The sequence below is a fragment of the Ursus arctos genome, unplaced genomic scaffold (genome assembly GCF_023065955.2).
Source record: "Ursus arctos isolate Adak ecotype North America unplaced genomic scaffold, UrsArc2.0 scaffold_24, whole genome shotgun sequence".
In the NCBI taxonomy this organism is placed as follows: domain Eukaryota; kingdom Metazoa; phylum Chordata; class Mammalia; order Carnivora; family Ursidae; genus Ursus; species Ursus arctos.
The window spans coordinates 41,135,406-41,157,396 of NW_026622919.1; the positions used below are offsets into that span (position 1 = coordinate 41,135,406).

A 21,991-nucleotide genomic window follows, 5' to 3' on the forward strand; every position below is an offset into this window, starting at 1 on the left:
GGATGAGAAAAAAAGAACAGGTGCCTGGAAATTCTGGGGTTCTTCCTTCTAATAGTCCTAACCACTCCAGCACCGGGATGGCCCTATTCCCCCACCCCAGGCCCAGGTGACAGGTGGGTGAACTCCAGGTCAGGGCACATCTCAGCCCCCAATTCCACCCTGGTGAGAGAGCCAGAGAGCCAGAGGGAGGGTAGCCAGGCCCGGGAACAGGCACATGACACTCTCTGGCTACTTACAGGTTCTACTCAGGGGCTGACCGTTTCCCTCATGGCCTGCCCATCAGGCCAAAATGCCCCTTGCCAACTCCCGGGTGCCAGGAGGTGACTTCCCTGATTCAGAGCAGGCCAGCAGGGCCGGGAAGTCTGCAGCCTGCTCTTCTCTAAGTTCTGCAAAATCCAGGAAGAACAGAGTAGGGAACAAGGCAGGTTCTGGGACCTTAGGAATCCCAGGACGTAGGAGTCAGGGAGGGCCTCTAGGCTGTGCCCTACCCCCCACTCCTCCCTACCCTGCCCTTGCAGCCAGAAGAGCATGCAACAGCCTGGGAGAAACAGTGGTGAAACTTGACTCCTCCCCTGCCAAACCTCATGAGGCCTCAGAAGTCTCCATAAAATGGGGAAGTTTGGAGAGACTGTCCCTGACCAAAGGACCAGCCATGTAGGCATCACCTTCCAAGGTCCTTCCCTCTGCCTCTCAGCCTCCTGTCCCACCTAGAGGGTACTTTGTGGACAGATGGGGCCCCAGATCCAAAGGGGGCCCACTGTGCACATTTGCCACCCAGGCATAGGGCTCCTCAAGAGTCCTGCTGCCAGAGGGAACTGCCGGCCAGGCTTGAAGAAGGTAGTGATGGCAATGGTGGCATTAAAACTGCCGTTACTAGCATCACTATCCATGCTACCATTTGTGGAGCACCCACCATGCCAGGGACTGGGCTCAGAGTGGGTACCATTCCTCATCTTCACAGCAGCCCTTCAAAGCTGGGATTATCCCTCGTTTGCAATTCCAAAATCCAAAAGCTCCCCCAAACAAAAGATCCTTTCTCAACTATTTTGGTGGCAAAACCCGTTTGTAGTCTATCCCCCTGCAGTGTGAATGGTCATAGATTTTGCCGTGAAAATACTTATGTTTGCTTACAGGTTGCTGCTTATTATGTAGGACTTTCTAAAATACAAAAATCACTAACTTACAAAACACATCTGGCCCCAAGGGCTTCAGAGAAGGGACTAGAGACCTGTCCCGTCCCTGCTTGGCAGATGAAGGCTCAGTGATGGGACCTTGCTGAGATCCCACACAGGGTGAGTGGCTGGGGAGGTGACCACGGGTCACCCAACTCCAGAAATTCTCTCTCTACCCTAGCACTGATCTGCTAAGACTCTGAACCACTGCTTGGGATCCGGAGCCTCCAGCCAACACCATGCAGCCTGGGAAGAGGCCCCAACCACACACAAGAGTGTTGAGGAACAGCCACATGCTGCTTAGTGGGGCCCGTCCCAGCGCAGAGGCCGCCACGGGCTCTGGCACCCGGTTGAGGAAAGCCATGCAGCTCCGCCATTGGCACCTGGCCGGGCCCAGCGTCTCAGCCGTGCGGGAGTGTTGACGAGGTGTGGGGAAGCTGGCTGCGAGGGTGCCTGGCCGTCACACGAGAGTGGTCAGGGGCACGGGAGGTTAGTGACACACTCGGGTACCTCCTGCTGCACGCCAGGGACCGGTGACTTGGACTGCTGCAATCCAGGGGGGTTCGACGTCGGGCCGGTGGAGCCTGGGGCCGCCAGCTCTTCCGGTGGGGCTGGGGAACACTGCTTCTCGGGGATTTCAGGTTTGGCTGGGGAGCCTGGCTTCCCTAAGGAGCCCGGCTCCTGGCTGGAGGGCTTCTCCCCCTTCCCCGGAGACTGCCTGCCCCGGGGCTTGTGGTCCTTGCCCCTGCCCCGAGACATCAGGCTCCGGAGACCCACAGAGAGCTCATCCTTGGCGGTCTCCTTCTTTGCGTCAGGCTTAGGTGGGGCGGGGGGAGGCGGGGGGGGTGGAGGAGGTGGTGGCTTGGGACCAGGTGCCGCCTTTTCTCCCCTCTTGCCTCGAGCTGGGTGCTCAGGGGATCTGACCCCTCTGCTTGAAGGCTCCTTGGCACTCCCAGGCTCCTCGCCAGGCAGCACCTTGCTCACCACCTTCCTAACTGCATTTGCCACTCTCTTCCGGGACAGGCCCTGGGCCTCCTCACTTGGGCCTTCTGCGGAGGCAGCCCCCGGGCCATTCATGGCAAGTGTGGGTGCAGGGCTCTTGGCTCTCTGGGACGTCTCTGAGGGTACAGGGCTGGTGGGAGGCTGAGGACTCCTAGATGGGCCACTGCTGTCCTTTGCGCTGCCCTCTGGCTGCAGTCACACAAATACAGGCAGACATTAGCACCAGCCCTTGAGTCCCTGCCCACCCCGTGCAGACGAAGTGAGAGGTGCGACCTCACACCTTGCCCTGGGACAGACCTTCCATTCATCCAGAACTCCGAGAGGCTATACCAGGAAGCCCTCAGTCCATTTTCCAGATAGGACAACTGCATCTACAAGTCTGGCTTCTCTCCCCCACAAAGCACAAGCCAGGTAGTGCTGTTACCTGCTGTCTATCCCCAGCCTTAGCACAGGGCCGTGAGCTGCCAGCACAATGTGCCCGGAGGCCCCTGAGGTGTCCCAGAGTCACTGGCCTACATCAGGGCAGCCACCAAACACCAACCCAGGTGAGCCCAAACACACCTGAGAGGGAGCATGGAGAGGCCAAACCACCAAGTCCTGCCATCCATCCTAGGCCTCATTCTGGGGCTTCCTGCCTCTGTGGTCCCCGCTCTTTCACTGTGCTTTCTGGGCAGTCGGACCCCAAACCTACCCATCCCAGCAAAACCAGTGGTCAGGGAGCAATTCCTGGCCCCAGGATGCACCAAGCTCCTTCCCTCCTGCCCCTCTGGCTTGTGGCCATTGTCTACCCCTCACCCGTGCTCTCAGGGGCTACGGAGACCAGTATGGGCCCGGGAAGCTCCCACCTTGGCCTGCTTTCTGCCAGTCTCTTTGCAGTTTTCCTCCTGCAAACCTCTCCAGGGCTGGAGGCCTCCTAGCCCCCAGAGTATGCGTACAGATGAGAGGATGAAGAGGAGGCAGCTGGGGCCCATGGAGGGCCAAGCACTGAAGTGACCATAGATCTACTCTGCTCTTGAGCTGGGGCCCTGGCTCAGCCAGCCTCCCAGGCTCTGGGCACCTGACTGGAGTACGCTGGCACACTTTGCCTGAGGCACCCACCCTTCCCCAACACTGGTGGCAACTGCCTACGGTCCCAAGGGACAGCCACTGGGGAAAGCCAGGCTGGCTAATAGCAGGGCAGAGTTTCCTGCAAAGCTAGCCACATTGTCTGGGTAAGCAAGGTCAACCCTGGGGGGGGCTCCTTGCTGGTCAGGCAATGCCCTGCCACTCGGGGGCCATGTTTGAGTCCCTGTTCCCCAAAACAATGACCTTGCTTCCAGGACGCACCTGGGCTCTGGGCCCTGAAAGTCTGGCTATCATCTCTGCTTGGACGCAGAGAGACGCTCAGAGTGGGCAGGCCTCTGGCTGCCACAGGGAGAGGTTGCCTCACATCCTGAGTGGAGCTGAGCCAAGTCACCTCAGCTGTGGGTAGCTCTGCTGCAGGGGTGGGGAGAGAAGGGCTTGAAGGTGCCTTTTCCTCAACCTCTTGGATCAAGAGTGCTCCATGGCATGCCAGGGCACTGTGGAGCTGGCTAGTGGCCCTAGCCGCAGGCTCCCGGCCCCTCCCTCTCCCCCTCCTGGCCTTCCTCCCATCCCCCCGCAGCTGAAGATGGTGGTAATGATGACGGTAACCGCTGACACTCGTACAGTGTTTACTGTGTGCCAGGAAGTCCTCTAGGCGCTTCACGTGTGATTTTTCACAAACTAACTGGATACTCCGAGGCCCCTCCCCCACACATATCTCAAACACTTCCCCTTGCAGGATTAACTACAGATCAGGTGGAAGCCACAATGTCTGGCTGATCGAACCTTCCATCCAAGGAAGTGGGGGAGCTGGGACAGGCACCATCCGGGGTAACGAAGCACGGAGCTGCCTTGTGACCCAGCTCTGGCCCAAATCCCCTGGCACTCCCACACCCTGTGCCAACCGCAGTCCTCTACCAACTCCGCACCTTTAGACCTGGCTATTCTGGAACTGTCTCCTCTCTCTTGCCTGAAACGAGTCCTGCTTTACTCAGGGTCCCTATCTCAAAGGCGAATGACCTGGGGGAGAAGCTGGGGGCCCTGGGCAGCTAGAGCCGGCCTCTGGGTCACCCACATCGAGCAGCTGACGGGGTCTTGGGAAGAGACAGAACAGCTGCAGTGAAACCCGTCCCCGCGCTGGTCCTGTGCCACCCAGAGCAGGACGAAAAGTCCCAACAGCTGAGCTCTCATTTGGTGCTTCCCAATCTCAGAGTTTGCCCAACTAGGCCTCTCCGGCCCCCCAAGGTTCAGGAAGCAAGAACTATAGGTCAAAACTAAAGTGAGGGGCCTGGGGGAGGTCTCCGAAGCGCCTCTGGGTTCCCATCTCCTCCGCACACCCCAAGTTGGCATCACACATGCTGCACTTTCTGCCTCGGTGGTGGCATCCCCTCTGGCCGCCCCAGACAGGAAGGGGCACCCCACCACGCCTGCCTGCTCCGGGGACCTGCCTCGAGGACTAGGCTAGGGCTGGCGGGCACCCCCACCCGGGCACACACACAGGGGGCGCTCAGAGATGCACTTACAGCCCCTTCCTCCTTGCCAGGAGGGCCAGGCTTCGGCAGAGTTTTGTCCTCCTCTTTAACCTGAGGGAGCAGACAAAGAAGTCACTGGCAGGTCAGGGCAGGAGACTCAGCATCAAAAGCACAGGAGCAAAACCTCCAAGGGGCCTTTCTTCCCTCGGAGGCAGAGTTCCCGCGTGTTCAGGAACACTGGGGTGAAGGACGTGAGCGACTGCTGGCCCGTGCTGGAGTCAAAACCGTCCAGTGACAACTTCAAGAATGAATAGTCTCCCCGGAGCGGGGAAACCCTGGCCTCAGTCACCAGTCACGTGTTCCACTTGGGCTGTTTAAAGAGAGTGCCATCATGGCCTTGGTTACAGGGTGGACAGAAACAGCCAGACAACTCAACTCGTGCTAAACGACAAGAGTCATTCCTGGCTCAGACGAGAAGTGGTCTGAACGAGAGTCCCCTGACCTAGTGACTAAGGAGGAGGGAATGACCCCAGTGTGGGGGCCCTGCTGGAGGAGACTCCTACCAGGCTGGCTCCAATTTGCTTCTAGGTCCCTGTGACTTCCCCCAGCCCAGAGCCCGAATGCCTTCCCAGCCAGACCGCTGAGCTCCGTCTGGAGGCAGGAGATGGGGCAGAGGCAGGGATTCAGGAGGCCAGACATATGCCAACCTCAGACCCACAAAACTGCTAACCACGCAGCTGAGGGAGGGAACCCCAAGTTTGGGGCACAGTGTAGAGGAAGGAAAGATGTCTGAGCTCAGGCCACTCTGGCCAGGGGGCTGTCCTCAGCCTCTGCACTCGCAGGCCTATGTCAGAGGGGAGGTGCAGAGTCGGGACACTGGCAGCCACCACAACGTATCTGGAAAAGAGCAGACAATGTGGATGCTCTGAAGGTGCTTTGGTTCTGAGACTGCCAGGGGCCAGTCCTAGAGGGGCCAGGCCTCTGTCGGAATGAGCCCTCTGCCCGCCCCTCACTGGCATCTCTCCGTCCGAAAGCTTGGACAGTCCTAATGGATTTCGTTTCTCTTCTTTCCCCAGTCACTTAGGACGATGGGAAAAAGGCAGGTCTGTGAGCAGCGCGGGCCATCCTCAGTGTGCCGTTCCTTCCAGGCACGGTGGGGGTAGGTGGGGGTAGGTGGCAGTAGGTGGGGGTAGGGGGAGCTGGGTGCACTGGCAGGGGTCCTTGATTCCTAATGGAAAAGATCCTCAGAAACTCATCCAGAATCACAATAATTATCCACCTGGGGGCGGGGGGACTCTCCATTTGGAACCAGGGTCCTTGGCTACTTTTGGGCTCTGATTAGCAGCGCCTAGGGCACTGACCAGCAGGGTGGCCGCTGCGGTTCTCAAGCTGCGTCTTGTCTATAGAGCTACTGTCAACGGGCCGAAGCTTCAGAGTTAGTTCACACTGTTGCGGACAGAGGGAAAATGGCAATTATTCCTCAGAGTGGACTCCACTGCTTTAGGAACTGGGATTGGAGCGGATAAAGAGAAGGGAGGGGCCGGTGGGGAGGGAATGAGGAGGAGTGGCGGAGTCCAGGTCTGCGCCTACGGCCCCCCCCAAAGCCCACCACTCACACCCCCCACGCCCCCCAGGATCACACCATGCATTAGCCCCGGCGCACACAGGTCGGAGGAACATCAAGTATTCACAAAGCACACAGACTTGCTCATTACTGCACGCAGTGCCGTTAGCTCAGCCTCAGGGATGGCCCAGATTCCAAGTCCACTCCGCGTCCCTCACCAGCTCCAATTCTGTCCTCCCTCCAGGGATGCGAGCAGGGGACCCCAAGCGTCCTGGCCCAGTGGTGAAGCACTGGGGGCAACCCTGGCCGCCCCCCGAAATGTCTGGGACACCAGGCCCGGCTCTGAGCTCAGCTCTGGATTTAGCCTGAGGCTGACTCACTGCCCCTCCCCACCCCCCCCCCCCAACCAAGGGCTCTGTCTGTCATAGGTCACTGCCCAGCTAGGGACTGTGCACCGCACAAAGGCACGCCCAGGGCTGCAGCCTGAATCACCCTCTGGAACCCAGGCAGCCAGCTGGCCTGGCTCCTAACTCTTGGTTCCTGTCCGTCTACTCACCACAGACCCCAGACATGGGGAGACCCAGTTCCAGAGGCCTCAGAGCCAAAGCCATTCCCAGAGGCCCCCCCAGAGCAGCCCACGTTCCCAGGGGTGAGTCCGAGCAGCAGGGGGGAGGGAAGGGTGTGCAGGGGTTAACTTGGAGGGGCACCAGTAAGACAAAAGGCAGCTCAGCTTACCAGACGTGGAGCTCAGAGGAAGAGCGTGACTCAGCACAGAAGCCCATCCAGAGAGAAGAGTGAGTTACCGGCCCTCGGGTCATTCTCCCCAGCCCCCCAATACACACACATGCGCCAGTCTCTCTCTAGCTCCCAGAGCTCCCTTGCCCACAAGCCAGACTCCTGCCTGCACACACCATGCCAAGCACATAGGAAAAGCACAAGGATTTTGAGACCCAACTTTCCTTTTGCTCCCAGAAGGCGAACCTTGATGAAAAGGCCATGACGCCGCAGGTAGCCTGCACCCTGGGTCAGAGAAGACACGGGGTGGGCAGGGTCGCTCAGGGAATCGGAGTCTTCCTAAAGGCCACGACCTGCCGGGACAAACACTGTGGGCAACAGGGGACAGGAGGGAGGAAGTGGGGGAGACAGATGGCAAAGCTCAGACATCAGAGGAGGAGCAAGGAATAAAACATTGGAGGAAAGAGACGGCGAGGTGGGGTACAGACCATAGAACTTGCTGCGCCTGGAAGCTGTGTGTCCTTGAATAAGCCAGCTCACCTCTCTGGGCCTCTCTGTAGAATTAGGGGATGGACTAGGGTAGATCATGGCTACAGTCCTTTCCGGGTCTGTACCCTCGGGGTCTGGGTAGGGAGAGGCACTCTAGCCCTCAACTCCATGAACCAAAGGTATGTGCCTGTGTTGGCATTAACAAAGTTTCTCCAGGACTCTGGCAACTTTGCCTTCTACCTGCCGCACGCCACTACCCGCCAGGAGCAGGAGGCCTGGAGAACGGTAAAGCCGCCCCATTGATGGGTGAGAAATTAGAACGGGTGCTCTTGAGAGGGAACGGACAGAATTTGCCTCAACCTAGGGAGAGGCTTCATCCAAAGAACCCATTCAATTCAGTGAAGTGAAAGAACTGGCTCACTCTGATTACTGCTTATCCTGAATGACCAGGGAAAAATTAGAGAGTTATTTTTAATGGTCTTTGTTGACTTGCCTATTTTATTATCCGGTCCATGCGCTAGACTTTAATTATCGAACTCCTCTGGTCTTTGATCTCCAGCTCAAGTTCTTGTGTGTGTGCAGGGAGGGGTCCCCGCCTCCCAGGCTGCGGGGACACTAGGCCACCCGGGCCTGAGCCTCTGCCCCAGCCCTTCCTTAGGGATATCATCACTCTGAACCCAAGTGTGGGGTTCTCCCCAGAGGAAATTCTCTCTGTGGCTTTTGTGAGGAATCGCCTGGCTATTTCTCCTCTCTTCCTTATCACTGGCTTTTACAGAGTTTAAGGATTTGCTTAGGACGCGGAATAACCTATGTTTAGCCAATACAGAACAGGAGAGGAACTCAGCCCCAAAGATGGTGGCGACGTCTCCACCACAGTCACTGCCAGAGCTGGGAATGAACGGCTCCGTGCAGCACGGGGGCCAAGGCCTGTCCTCCCTGCCCTGCTCCCTCTAGGGATTTCAGCCCTTTCTGACAACCTCCTTCATGACTGAATACGGAACACCTACAATGCGATGGGCCCTGCAAAAGTATTTAACACATATGTTTGAATATAAGTCTTACAACAGCCTCACGACATAGGAATTATTGCTCTTCTCATCTTACTGATGAGGAAAAAGACTCGGAATGAGATTAGGCCCCAAAGCTATTAAGTGGTGGAGCTGGGATTTGAACCCAAGTTGCTCTGACTGCAAAGCTCCCACAGAGGCCCACCACTTCTGCCAGGCTCGGCCAGGTCAGAGGGGCTGAGCCGTCCTTAATTCCGGCTAACGTACTGTGCCATCGTCAACGTTCAGGAGGTCTGGAGAGGTCTGGATCCAGCTGAAGCGTGGATCGACAGTGAGGTGTTGACTAGTGTTCAATGTACCCGGATAAGTTTCTAGACTTACAAAGGGAGACCGCACCACGATCCTGCCCCTCTGAGGCTCCGACCACCTCTCTGACCACCCTCTCAGGCACTTTCGGCCTTGTCTCCCTTTTTTTTTTTTTAAGATTAATTTATTTTAGAAAGAGAGAGAGTGTGTGTTGGGGGAGGGGTGGAGGGAGAGAAACTTAAGCAGATTCCGTGCTGAGCAGGGAGCCTGATGTGGGGCTCAAACTCACAACCCTGAGATCAGAACCTGAGCCAAAAAACCAAGAGTCCGATGCTCAACGAACTGCGCCACATAGGCGCCCCTCTGGCCGCGTCTCTGGAGGGAAGGGGAGAGACACCAGCGCTCACTGAACACCTACTAGGAGCCAGGCACAGTGGCAGGCTCCTTATTTCACCCTCACGAAACCCCACTTTCTAGAAGGCAAAGGCCTTGCCGAGGGCCCCAGAGCCAGTTGGTGGCAGCACTGGGGTTCAGGCTGTGAGCTGTTTATGCGTCCATAGCGTTCCCTGGACTGTGGCTTCCTCACAGGCAGGACGCGATGTTACCCATCATACTGTGGGCGCTTAGTAAATAAACATTTGCCGCGTGACAGCGTGGCGATGGGGGTTCTTTGGCAAACTTCTCACTTCCATCTGGTCTCTTCCCTCAACTGTAAACGAAGGGGATAACATTTGCCAATCCTGATTCCCGGGGATGAGGGGAACACAAGGGAGGTACACTCGCTAAACTTAGCAACAATAAATAGTACACTCAAAGCCACGGGGTGGAAGGGGAGGGCGGGGACACTGAAATTGCTGAGTAGCTCTTTGGGAAGCAACACAGCCATAAAACTCATCATCCTCTGGCCCTGGCCATCCCATCTTCTGGACTGTCTAAGCAATGAGCTGATTTCAAGCAAGGAAGAAAAAGAAAAATCCCACAAACCCATACAGAGACTTTTAAAGATGCACTCTATGTAAGAACCCCAAATTGGAAACCACCCAATTGCCTAGCGTTAGGGAAGGGGTAGGTGAGCTATGGTACTTGTGTCCAATGCACAGTTATGTTGCCATTTAAACTAATAAATAGGTGACCACTGTAACCATAGGGAAGATTCCACCTAAAATAATACCAATCAAAGAAACTAGGACGTAAATAATATGCAAACAGTGATCATCATAGTCTTGTAAACTGCGTAAATTAGACACAATAGAGACATTTGGTATTTATTTTGTTTTGTATTTGTTACTTACTGTTTATTGTAAAGATGGCTAAATAGTCAATAAAAAAGAAAAAGCAGAGGAGATAATAGCTGAAAGCATTTGTTCTCAAAGAGGAGAAATCCAAGAAATGTGCTGAGGGACCCATCGATGCTCAGCCTGGGAAGGCTTCCAGCACTCAAGGGGCTGGACCAGGCTGTGACTCCCCACAGGCATGGGCTACCCAGGCTGGGGAAAATGCGTTGAGGCTCCCGTGTCCCTGCAGATAGCCACACACCGGGAGCCCCCAAGGGAAGGGGGAAGAGAAAGAGGCGATCCTGCTGTCTGTGACCTAGGGAACGTGGCACCTCTTCCCTCTGCCAACACTGGTACATGTCTGGAGGAGAAACAGGCATGGAATCCTCCTCCCTCTCCTTTCCCGTTCTGAGGCGCAGAGAGTAGCTCCCAGGAGACCCGCTCCCTACCAGTCCCACCCTAGCACGTACTTATCTAAGGATGGGCGTGGGGGATGAAGGCGTAGGGAAGAAAGAACAGTAAAACAACTAACCTTTACTGAGCATGTCCTAAGTGCCAGGCACCGTGCTGAACCCTCTGCACGCATGATCTCATTTAATTCCCACAACTGTCCTCTGACGGAGATACTAATATGATTGCTACTTTACAAATGAGCAAAAGGAAGCTCAGAAATGACCTGGCCAAGGCCTCAGAGCAGCAAGCGGCAAATTAGAACTCACACCCAGGTCTGTCCTCCAATAAGACCTCCCAGGCTCACTTTAAGGGATGGAAGCAAGCCCTGCCCCCGTCTCCCTCGGTCCACCTGCACGGTTGAACTTCCATGACATCATCTGCCAGAATAACAGCTTGGAGAGAAAGCAGGGGTTTCCAGACGTGACCTGCCCTTCTACCATGACCCGAAGAGGCTTTGCACAGAGCAGTCTCTGCAGGGAGTGGCCTGAGGCCATGCTGCCAGCCAGAGGAGGAGGGGGAGAAGAGCTTGGCAGGGCCACCCTGGCCCCTTCGGTCCAGCCTCCAGTGAGAGCCCTCCCCCACCCCCGGGGCGGAACAGAAAGCGGCAGAGCGCCTGCACTCACTGCCGGCCAGCCCGGAGGAAGCAGGTGCACTGGAATGGCTTCCTGCTGCCACTGCAGTTGCAGACGGGCCCGGGGTTCCTCCTCCAACAGCGGGACCTGCTGGAGGCCTCCCTCCCTGCCCCCCTCCCCAGGGACACTTGCTGGCCCTCTGCCGGGCCCTTTGCCATCTGCCTCGCCATCATCATGCACACCCCCCAATCTTCGACCTAGTCCTGGTGGCGCAGGGGCCCTGGGTAGGGTGGGGTGGGGAGGAGACCCGACCAGGAAGCACCCACCTCGCAGGGTGAGGAGTCCCTCTGGCCCCACCCCCAGCTACCCCCACACACCTCAGCAGTGGCGCCAGTTTTGTGGCTGGGACGGGGCACAGGGAGAGACACAGGCTTGGGGCACGTCTCGGGCTCTCGGTATACCTTCGCACTGGGCCAGCCCACATGCTGCCAACTGCTGACACGACCGAAAACCTGACCCTCGGTGGCTGGGAGAGGTTGGCGTGGGGGAGAAACGGAACGACTGGGAGGCAGCTATGTCTCTCCTCACTTGCTTTTTTAAGGAACTTACTCCTCTGGAGTGATCTCTGCTGAAAATGAGACCTACACGCAGTCAGGGCATCCCCGAGATGCCATCTGTGCCCCTTCCAAGGGTCTGACACACAGAAATGCAGGAGGCCATGCTGAGTCCACTCTTGGTCCCCCTGACAACTCAAGGGACCACCCCTCTCTAGCGCCTTTTTCTTGTTTACGGGGACGAAGGAGGGCCACACTGGCAACACAAAGCAGGAACAAGACTTCCTAAGGTCCGGGAGGTACTGGGGTTCCAGGCCTCAGAAGAAAATAGCGTTCCAAGGAATGAAGGCCTCAAGCGCTAATGGTCTGTGGGGAAGGCGTGTCACAGCCTGGGGACAAGCTGATACAGTCGCAGGACACCGAGCTTTAGAAAATGGAGCCCCCTCCCAAACTCCCAAAGTCATGAGTCAGGCCCAGGAGGGCCTTGCCTCTGAGGCGTTGGAAGGCTGCCTGAGCTGAAGGATTCCCTCCCCACCAAGAAGCTCAGAGAGGGGCTCCAAGGCACCTCCCTCCCCCCACCTCCTTCAGCCACATCTGGGGAAATAACAAAAAGGCCCCTCCTTTCGGAAATGAGGAACCGGCATGAGGAGCCTGGGACATTTCCGGGGTGGGGGGTCAGAGGGACACTCACCCGCATGGCCTGGCCTGGAGCAACCAGGAGCAAGGAGTCTCCTCTCCGATGCTGCTCCGTTAGCAGCTCAAAATAGCACTGGCTGCAGCCCCGCCCCTGCTCCCCTCCCTCTCCCAGGCCCCTCCCGCTGGCGGAGCTGCCCAACCCTGGCCAGAGCCGGTCCCAGACACTGAGTGGCCTCCAGGACCGCGGGTACCAGGTATGCGGGGATGGAGAGGGAAATACAGTATGTGTGGAAGGGGAAGAGGAGGCACTGAGAGAGAGGGCACGGTGGGGGGCAGGAGGTGTTGAAGGGTTAGGGGCAAGGGACAGGGAGGGTGGGACTTTCCTACTGACATATACCCGGGCTCCTGGACAGCTGAGCTGATATGGCCCCTAAAAATAGCAGAGGAATTTGAGACCTGCAGCCCCCGGCCCCACAGGCCAGGATTAGCACAAGCACATGCGCGTTCACACACACACACACACACACACACACACGCACACGAGCATACCACCATGCATGAGCACTCAATCACAGCACAGTGTTCTTGAGAACACACAAATCATAAGCTCACCCCAGCCATCTAATTACTGCGGCAGAGGCCCAGAAAACCACTAACGTCACATCCAATCCAGTATGCAGGGCCTGCTGCACGCTGTGCCCCAACAGCAGCCGTGCAGCCATCCTGGAAAAGTCTGGCAGGAAGAGAGACCCACACGATCCGTCTGAGGCCCACTGTGGCTGCTTCGCCGGAAATGCACTGGGGACATGCGAGGAATCAACTACACTTTCTGTGTGCATGTCCTCGGCCCACACGGCCAGAGACTGCAGGCACCGAGGAGGGTGTGGTGGGTGGGCCTGGGCCCTGCAGAGGAAATCGTGGGCGTCTGGCCAATGAGCGAGGGCTGCCGGTGAAAAGCCAGTGCTCCTCGTGAAGAGAAAGCCTGGCCCTGCTCTTCAGGGAGTACCACGGGATGCCCAGACCGGGGCTGGGGACCCCACAAGAGGCTGAAAGGGGCGCTTGGGGCAGGTGGGAAGGAGCCAAAAGACAGGCCTTTTGAAGCTGACCCAGAAGCTGTCAGCTCTGCAGAAAAAAAAGGAGGTGGCCTGTCTTTTCCTCTCCAGGAAAAAAAAAGGGTGGGGTGGGGTGGGAAGGTACCTGGAACAGAGCTGTCACCTAACCTGTGTCCAAAGAGGGTGGCTAGAGACCCCCAGGCCTGCCACTCCGGCCAGTCTTGTGAGCCCAGTGGGTCATGTAAACAGCATGACTTTCTCTGAGAAAAGGCTGGTAAGCACTGCCTGAGAGGACCAAAGCTCAGCGCCGCCTCCCCCCACCACACAGACCATGAGGATGTGGGCCTCCTGCCTCTGCTTTCTAGGGACTGGTGTGTCTTCCCAGGGAGATCGTCTGGCCCTTCCAGGGCATGTGCTGTGTCAGAGATCTTCACATCCCCAGGGCCTTCTTGACACATTGGTGCCAACCTCGGCTGCAGACTGAAATCTCCCGTGGGACTCCAAAAATACTGATGCCTGAATCCCACCCCTTATCCCTTGTCTTTGATTTAATTGGTCCTGGAGGGAAGCCTGGGCACTAGGATTCGTAAAAGCTCCCCCCAGGTGATTCTTATAGGTAGCCAAGGCTGAGCACTGCTCAATTTGAGGTCAGCATAAGGCCCGGTGCAGAGGTGTCCCTTTGTTAAATCACTGAGTGCCTGAAGGAAGGAAGGAAGGAAGGAAGGAAGGAAGGAAGGAAGGAAGGAAAGAAGGAAGAACTGAGCTGTGCGACCATGGGCATGTGACTTACACGGCCCTCATCTGCAAAACGAGGGTTCTGCCCACAGTGACTCTTTGGCGTGGTCAGTATGTGACCGCTAAAATCTCAGTGAGTGAAAGGGTTTGGTTCTCAAAGTGCGGTCCGCAGACCAGCAACCCCTCCCCCCTCCAGACCTACAGAATCAGAAACGCTGGATATGGGGCCCAGCACCTGTGCTTCAGCCGCCCTCCTGGTGATTCTGAGAACCACTGCTTTAGAGGAATTATTCATGGTGTACCATGGTCAACAGTGAGACTTCCAGGTCCAGCCAGCCTGGTTCAATTGTGGCTTGTCCGTGTGGTAAACTACACGACTGAACCCTGTGCTGTGACTTCTTCACCTTCACAAGGGGGGCAATGATAGAACCTACCACGTAGGGTTATTGGAGGCATTAAATGAATTAGTGCTTGCCCTAGGAACAGTGTCTAACACAAAAGTTTTTAATAAACTTATTGGAAAAAAAGTTTTCAACAGTGTTAACTATTATTATCTATCTGCGATCATTAGGGGGGGAAATTTCCAGGTAACTGAAGACTACCCTCTTGAAGGGACAAATATTTTCTATTTTCAGTAGTTTTCTAAATTCTATGACTAATTTATAAATCATAAAAATATACATTTCATAGAGTCTCTTCTACGTAAAACACTCCGAACCCATCTCAAACATGTCAAATTCTGAGCTTCCTCTCTTGAACCCAACTCGTTTCCATCCTGTACTGAGGGGCACATCATTCCCACTGTGAGGACTCCGGACTTCCCAGCCTGGCTCCTGTCCTACCAATGCCCCTGGCCACTTGCTCAAAGGCCACCAGCCCTGTCCTAGGCACAGCAGTCAACCTGCGGCCTCACTCCATGCCCATGTGGGGAAGGCCAGATGCCCTTTGTGTCCGTGTATCTGCTTTTTAATTCTTTTGTCCCCTCTCCCGTCAGGCCATCAGCTGTCACTCCGCCTGTCAGCAGGCCTGTCCCTAACAGTCTCACTTCCTTCTAAGAAGCAGTTTCTGCCAAAGGCTAGAAAACCAGATAACCAAGCCTGATACGACAGAGTCCAGAGCAGAGCAAGCGACTATCGGAGAGCCACTCCCCTGTGAGGAGGGCCTGGGTTCTCACCTGCGACTTGCTGTCCTCTATTTCGGCTGTCTGAGAGCCTTCTAGGCCTACCTTCCATTCAGCAGTGCTCTGGAAGATGACTTCTGGGTGACCGAGGTGTCACTTTACCCTCAGAGTCCCGCTCTGAATTATTAGTCACCATGTGTGTTTCCGCACCTCTTTTCTATCCAGACGACTAGATCCTGTCAGTTCTGTCTCTGAGTTGACTCGTGTTACTGATGGAGATCACCCAAAGCAGTTTCTTCCCTCAGTGACAGGGCAGGCCTCTTCATTCAGAGGGGAAACCTGAGGCCCTGGTAACTCACTCAGCGTCACACACACAGCCACACACACACAGTCCCTCTGCTGCCCCAGGGCCTGGCCCGTGTCTTCCAGTGTCTTCTGTAAGCCCAACCTATGACCCCAGGGGGCTGAGCGGTCACTCCGCGCCAGCCCACCCCCAGCCCCCTGGGCCTGCCTCCTGGCACTTCCCCTTTCTCCCTCCATCTCCCTCTCCCCAGCACACCTTGCTCTCACTTTCTTGGGCAGATCTTCCTGAAGTCCTCATCACCACAAGCGCATTTGTTATAAATGCCTCTCCTCCTTGCCCACCCCTCCCATCTGTTAAGGTCCATCTCCAGTGTCATCTCCTTTATGAAGCCTTCCCTAGACCCCAAGGCAGGCCTGGTGACACAGTGCAGTCAGACTCGCAGGCAGGCACCCCTAGGTCTGAATTCCAGCAATCCCAGCTTGGTGTCTGTCTTGCTGTCTGACCTAAGGGAAAGTTACTCAGCTTCTAAGAGTTCCTTGCCTTATAATGGCATACCCACTTCATGGGGTTGTGAGAATCTAAAGAGCTAGTACACATAAGGCACCTGGCATTAGGCCTGGCAAATTGGAGGTAGTGATTAAATTATTATCAAAACCCACAGTCCTCACTGTCTATACCTAGATATCAGCACGTACACAGGGTGGTCCTTTCTCATACTCAATGCTGTGCTCTGCTAGACACAACGGAAGCCGCACAGATACTGGGTGGGATTAGATTCTAAAGTCACTAGGCACATAGTAGGCGCTCGGGAAGTATCCACCGGATTTAACTAACTCATCTGGAAGGTACCGTGAGATACAGGGGATTGAACACAATAGGAAAAAAGGGGTATCCAGATAGAGTCACAACTTTAACTACTCTGCTCTCCCACGTTGGTGGTGGTGCGGGGTGAGCGAGAGGTCCTTAGCTTTGTGACCGGCCCTGGGCCCGGCAGGGTGGCTAAGCAGAGTGCGTGGTGGCTACACGGAAGGCTTCTAGCAGTTACGTGTAATACCTCGAGGGAAGCACAAGGCCTGCTTCCTTTCCTGTCCTCGCAACTGGACTATGAGCTGCTTGAGGCAGAGGTGGTATGTCTGTTGTTCACGGTTGTGTCGCCTGCACCCACCTAACACTGGGCCCTGCTCAGAGACAGTGCTTGACATGTGAGTGAGTGAGCGACTGAAACACGATGAAGCAGACACAGTCCCTGACCTCAGCAAACACACAGACCAGCAGAAGAGATAACAAATGTACCCAAAGAATTAGAATTTGACTTAGAATCTGCTCCACGCTCCAATAGGGGCACTGATAATGTTCTAGGGAAGTTCAGAGGCAGAGATCTTTTCCTGTTGGGGAATGAGGCAGACAGCTTACAGGCAGCTTGGGGCTGGGCGGTGAAGGATGGAAGGAAGTCTGTCATGAGGAGATGAAGGAGTAGGGAATTCCAGGGTAAAGGACTAGAATAATAGAAGGCAAGGAGTTGGGAAAGCATGAAACGCGAAGTGTAGGACACAGACAAGTAAACAATGAGAGACAAAGCTGGAAAGGTCAGTGGGGCCAGATCAAGAAGGCCTGTATGCCACAGTGGACAGGTGTGGTTTCAGCTGCCCATGATTCGTTCCTCCATCCTCTGCTGACAGCACCCCAATGTCCCCGTGGGGACCTACCCCAGCAGGTGACTTGAGTCTGGCCCACGAGTGTGTCATATCCCTGGACTACAGGGATTAGTTCATGGAAGGAATATGACCCAATCAGTATCAAGGCCATAGAATGACTTCGGGATTATCGAAAGAGTCACATTTCTTTTCCCACAAGACCTGAACCCGGTGCTGTGCCATTTTGCCACCATTTGTCTGAGGACCAAGCCATCAGGGAAGATGAACTGAGGACAGAAAAGGCCTGGGTGCTAGATAAGGCCGAGCCTATAACCAGTTCTACCCCCTGCGAGTTTCAGATGTTTGAGACCCTGGCACGTTTCTCCTTTTTAAACCAGGTCAGCTGGGCTCTGTCACTTGCAACTGAAAGGCCGGTACCTGAGGACAAAAGGGAGGTAAGTGGCCAAAGGACAAAGCAGGCACATTCTGAGCACTAGCCACGGGTCAGGGACCTTGCCACTTGTTTTCCTCACAAAACCCTGGGAGGTGAGTGCTCCAAAGAGGAATGGTGGTTCGGGAAACTGAGGCTTACGGAGGTTCAGTAACTAGCCTGCAACCACACAGATAGTGACTGGCAAGGCCAGGGTTAGAACTCTAGGCATTCTAACTCTAGAGCCCTGCTCCTTCCACTCTGCCTCCTGCCTGGAAAACAGTGGGAGTCCTAGGAGGTTTCTGGAGAGTGAAGGGGCATGATTAAACCCTCGCTTTAGGAATGCTGATCTAACAGAAGGATGCTGGGAAGCAAAGGAGGCTGGAAGCTGAAAGACCATTGGAAGTCAAGGTGATGGCCAGAGGAAGGATGGGGGAGGGGTCTGCCCTATTCTGGCAGTGGGGAAGAGAAGGTGATGCAAGACAGAGACTTGGTGGCTACGGGGGAGGCTGGGAAATGGGCACGAAGTTGGGGGAGGGGGTGGTAGTTGGGAAGAAGATCTAAAGCCTCCAAGGTTTCAAGCTGTCAAGATTTCAAGAGAACAGTTTGAAGCCACTATCCAAAACGGGAATGTCAGATGGAGCCTGATTCAGGAGATAGCTTGAAAAACATTGAGCCTGGCGTTCTACCTAACATCTTAAAAGAATACTCCTCTGACCCTTTTTGTCTCTCTAGTTCCTCTTTAAATCAAAACTCCTTTAAAAAAAAGTCTATAAACAGTCTCCACAAATGGATACTTATCATATAGTACTTGTACTATTACTAATTTGCAATGTATAAAATGTCACTAATAGAACTCCTTATTTAGGGAAGTTAGGGGGCATGCAGCGTTTCAAGGTGTTGAAAAGTACAAGCCCAGGACTGGGCCCAGACATTCCTGCCGTCGAGGCGGTCGCCGGTCGTGACGGGTGGGAGCTGGGAGCCCACCCAGCCCCAGGTCCAAGCCCCGGCCGTCCTTCCTGGCCCAGCCCCCCAGCCGGCAGACGCAGGGGCGGAGCCAGGGAGGGACCAGCTCCCGCACACGCGCAGTGCGCCCGGAGCCACAGGACGCACCCGCCCTGCAGCTCCTCCGGAGCCCGGCAGAGGGCGGCCGCCGCCTTCTCGCCCGCCCGGGCCGCCGAACCCGCGGGATTTCACCTCCGCAGGGCAGGCGTCCAGGCCACGCCCCCAAGAGGCGTCCCCCGGGAGCTCAAGACAGAGGGGGCTGCCGCGGCAAGATGGCCTCTCGCTTTATCCTGGAAGGGTACGGCGAGAAGGGGCAGCGTGGAGCTCGGCGCCGCCTTTGTTTCAATCACGGTTCCATCCCCCAAACCCCAAACAGCCCGTGCATATAGTGGGCACTCAATAAATGCTTACTGATGGAATAAAATGGATGAATGAATGAATACACGAGTAAACAGAAGACTCCGGGGACGCTGTAAACCGTTGTGCTGGGGGAGGTCTGGGACTAGAAGTCTAGGAAAGTCTGGGGAAGGGGGGCAGCTCCAGATCACTACCGTCACTATCACTGAGGCTTAGGGCTTGGCACTCCTCCAGCCCCTGCCTTAGCACACCCAAAGGTTTGCTCAGAGCCTGGTCACACCACACCATCTCATGGGCACAGAGCACAAGTGGTGACTAGGAGTCTGTCCCCTCAGAGTCAGATCCCGGCCACTCCGGTAGGTCTGCTGCTCCCCAGGACTCTCATCTGCGGGGATTTCCTCACGGCCCCTGGGGATTTCCAAACTGCCTCTGCTTCGCCAAGCTCCCACAAGGCCCAAAGCCAAGGGCCAGCCTTGACAAAACCCTCCAGACCCCTGCCCAAATCCCACGCAGACTTGGTTCACTTCTGAGTCTAGCAAATGTACCACATACACAATATTCCCATCCCCAACCCCCTCTGGCAGACATGAGAGAATAAGCATAATGAACTATTGTTCTCTTTTTCACATAAATGACAACTCTTTTCTATTTCCAGAGAAGAAAAAAAGGAAAGCCAGTTTAAGGGTCAGCCACATGAATTTAAATAAAACATCAGTAAGGTCTTCCTGGGTGTGAGAACTGGAAACCCGTGGTGCTTATTCTCAAGTCAGGGAGGCTGCTTTAGACAAGCCTCGGGTTCCTCCAAACACTGGACACTCATTATATGTTTGAGGATCTGTGTGTTCACCTCTGGAGGCCCTCACTGGGCCTGTTTCTAGAACCCTTTAAAGTAAAAATAAAGCTCAAACTCAATCTCCATAGAAGTAGGAAGGATGAAGTCAAAGCTTCTCCTTTTCCTACCAACCTACCGCCTCCACATTAACAGCCTTGGCCAAATCCACTGGGGCGTGTGAGCACCTGCGCGTTACAAGGCTGGGCAGAAAACATGCTTGGCAAGGTGGGGAAGCACTGCCCCAGTTGTGGTGGCACACAGCCAGGGACCTGTCGGCCCTGGGGCATCAGGATTCCAGAGCTGGTGAAGTGTAGAAATTGCCAGAGAGGACGAGGCTTTGCGCCATCCCCAGCCTCACCAGGGGGGCTGCGAGAGGTGAGAAGCCTTCAAGAGTACCCTGCCATTTTTTTCTGAGAGCTGTCTGGAGCCGCCCTGTTCAATGCGGTAGACACGAGCCACGTATAGCTACTTACATCTATGTTAAGTCGAAACAATGGGAATACTCTGATTAAATTAAAACAAAAACAAAATTTTTTTTTTTTTTTTAAGATTCAGTTCCTCAGTCATGGCGGCCACACGTCAAGTGCTCAAGAGCCATATGTGGCTAATGGCTACCAAGTTGGAAAGCACAGACTATGGAACATTTCCATCTTGGCAGAGTGTCCTATTGGACAGGTCTGATCCAGACAGTCCCTTTCAGGTTGTCCTGGTCATCCTTGTCAAAGACTCCCTCAGGTGTTGCCCCTGACCCCCTGCTGTTCTCTCCCACCCCCTGCCCCAGAGTCTGCTGGGGCTCCTATCCCCCTGTGCCTTGCCATGACCCCAAGCCTCAGAAAGAAGTGGGGGAGGGGGACACCACTGAGCCACAATTTAACAACAGGGAGCAGAAGCCAGATGCAGGGGGCTGAAAAGGCAAAGCTGAATGGAAGCCAGCCCCCACTCCAAGGCATCCCAGGCCTGGGAGAAAGCCCCTTAGTGCCACACAATCGTTCCTTGTTTCTGCAGAGTCTCTGGACCATGCATGGGTAAGACATCTGGAATGTAGTGGCCTGAGGGCTTCCCCACACCACCCGCTGCTGGACTCATCTGATGTTAGGGCTCCAGAGAGAGACGTCCCAACAGAACCCTGAACTGTCAAGGGCAAATAAGGCCAATAAAGCCTCGTTCTGAGCAGCATGCCAGGAGTTCTGCCCATGGGGCAATGGGGACCATAACTGGCCCCCTCCCTGCGTCACTCGCTCTATGAACCAAATGAGGAAGAAGAGGAGGAGGACTTGGTGGAGAAAGGACTTCGGGCCTCACCATGCTAGAGAGGCCCAAACAAGCTCCCCCAGCCCAGGATCCATGGAGGAACAAGGGAACAGGAAGGACATGGATCTGACAGCTACCAGTCTCTCACTGGTGCTTCATATGAAAGGTTCTGCCACAGTACTTAGAAAATTGAAATCTGTGTCCGGGCGAGCTCATATGTGTGATGAAGGAGCAGAGAACAGACCCAAGAACGGGTAGGTCGGGGTTGCCTCTCTGTTCTGTGCCTCCATTCTGTCCTCAGTTCCTGCTTACCCTTCATCCAGAAGCAAGACAGGCATGAAGAAACAAAATATGTTGTAGAGAGACCACAAAAAAGGACAGAGTCTGTTCAACTGGAAAACAAATAGGTAGAAGGACGCCTGGTATTCCAAAGTTGTTGGCATCGGCCAAGAATCTGACTGGAGGCAGTCATGGGAAAAGGAGCACAATTTTAAAGATGCATTGAACTACGGACTAGTTTGGACAGACTCGGAGCCTGTCATGTGGCCTTGAGTAAACGTGGGGACCAATCTGGGCCTATTTCCCTGTCTTCACCTGGAGGGCCCTTTGGGGAAAAGCACCATTCTGGGGACAAGAGTAAAGTGCCCTGCACAACCCCCCCCCCCCACCCCGCCCAGCAGCAGAGCTGAGTCACTAACAGGCCTGTGGCATTCGTAGGCAGAAAGCCCATCAAGCTCCCAGGCACCAAGTACCTCCCAGCATCTTACAGAGAGATTAATGATGAGGATAATGCTATGCTAAATGATTGGCGGGTATTGATTCATTTAATCCTTAAAAACACCTTATAAGAAAGTATAATTATTACTTGACAGATGAGGAAAGTGAGGCACAGAGAAATTAAATCATTTGCCCAAGTCACACAGCTAGTAAGCAGCAGAGTGCGGCTTTGGACCGAGGAGTCCAGCTCCAGCGT

The 21,991-nt window shown here is 55.2% G+C and overlaps 1 protein-coding gene across 19 annotated transcripts in view; it reads right to left on the bottom strand.

Annotated features, from left to right (window-relative positions):
- The window catches only part of MYO18A (myosin XVIIIA), a 93,758-nt gene that overhangs the window by 49,963 nt on the left and 21,804 nt on the right, over positions 1–21,991 (bottom strand). For 2 of the 19 annotated variants that reach the window (XM_057317824.1, XM_057317823.1), the window contains exons 1-3: positions 12,354–12,442; positions 7,231–7,360; positions 4,760–4,818 (exon numbers count right to left, since the gene is read on the bottom strand). The exons of 9 other annotated variants lie outside the window; for them this stretch is intronic. In XM_057317824.1, the coding sequence (XP_057173807.1) occupies positions 4,760–4,818; positions 7,231–7,270 (99 nt within the window). In that variant the 5' untranslated portion in view covers positions 7,271–7,360; positions 12,354–12,442. Of the gene's footprint in view, positions 1–1,682; positions 2,364–4,759; positions 4,820–6,069; positions 6,155–6,412; positions 6,462–6,490; positions 6,646–7,230; positions 7,361–12,353; positions 12,443–21,991 lie in introns of those variants that run through there. 8 more of the 19 variants (XM_057317820.1, XM_044390764.3, XM_048223528.2 and 5 more) reach the window with 8 other exon arrangements.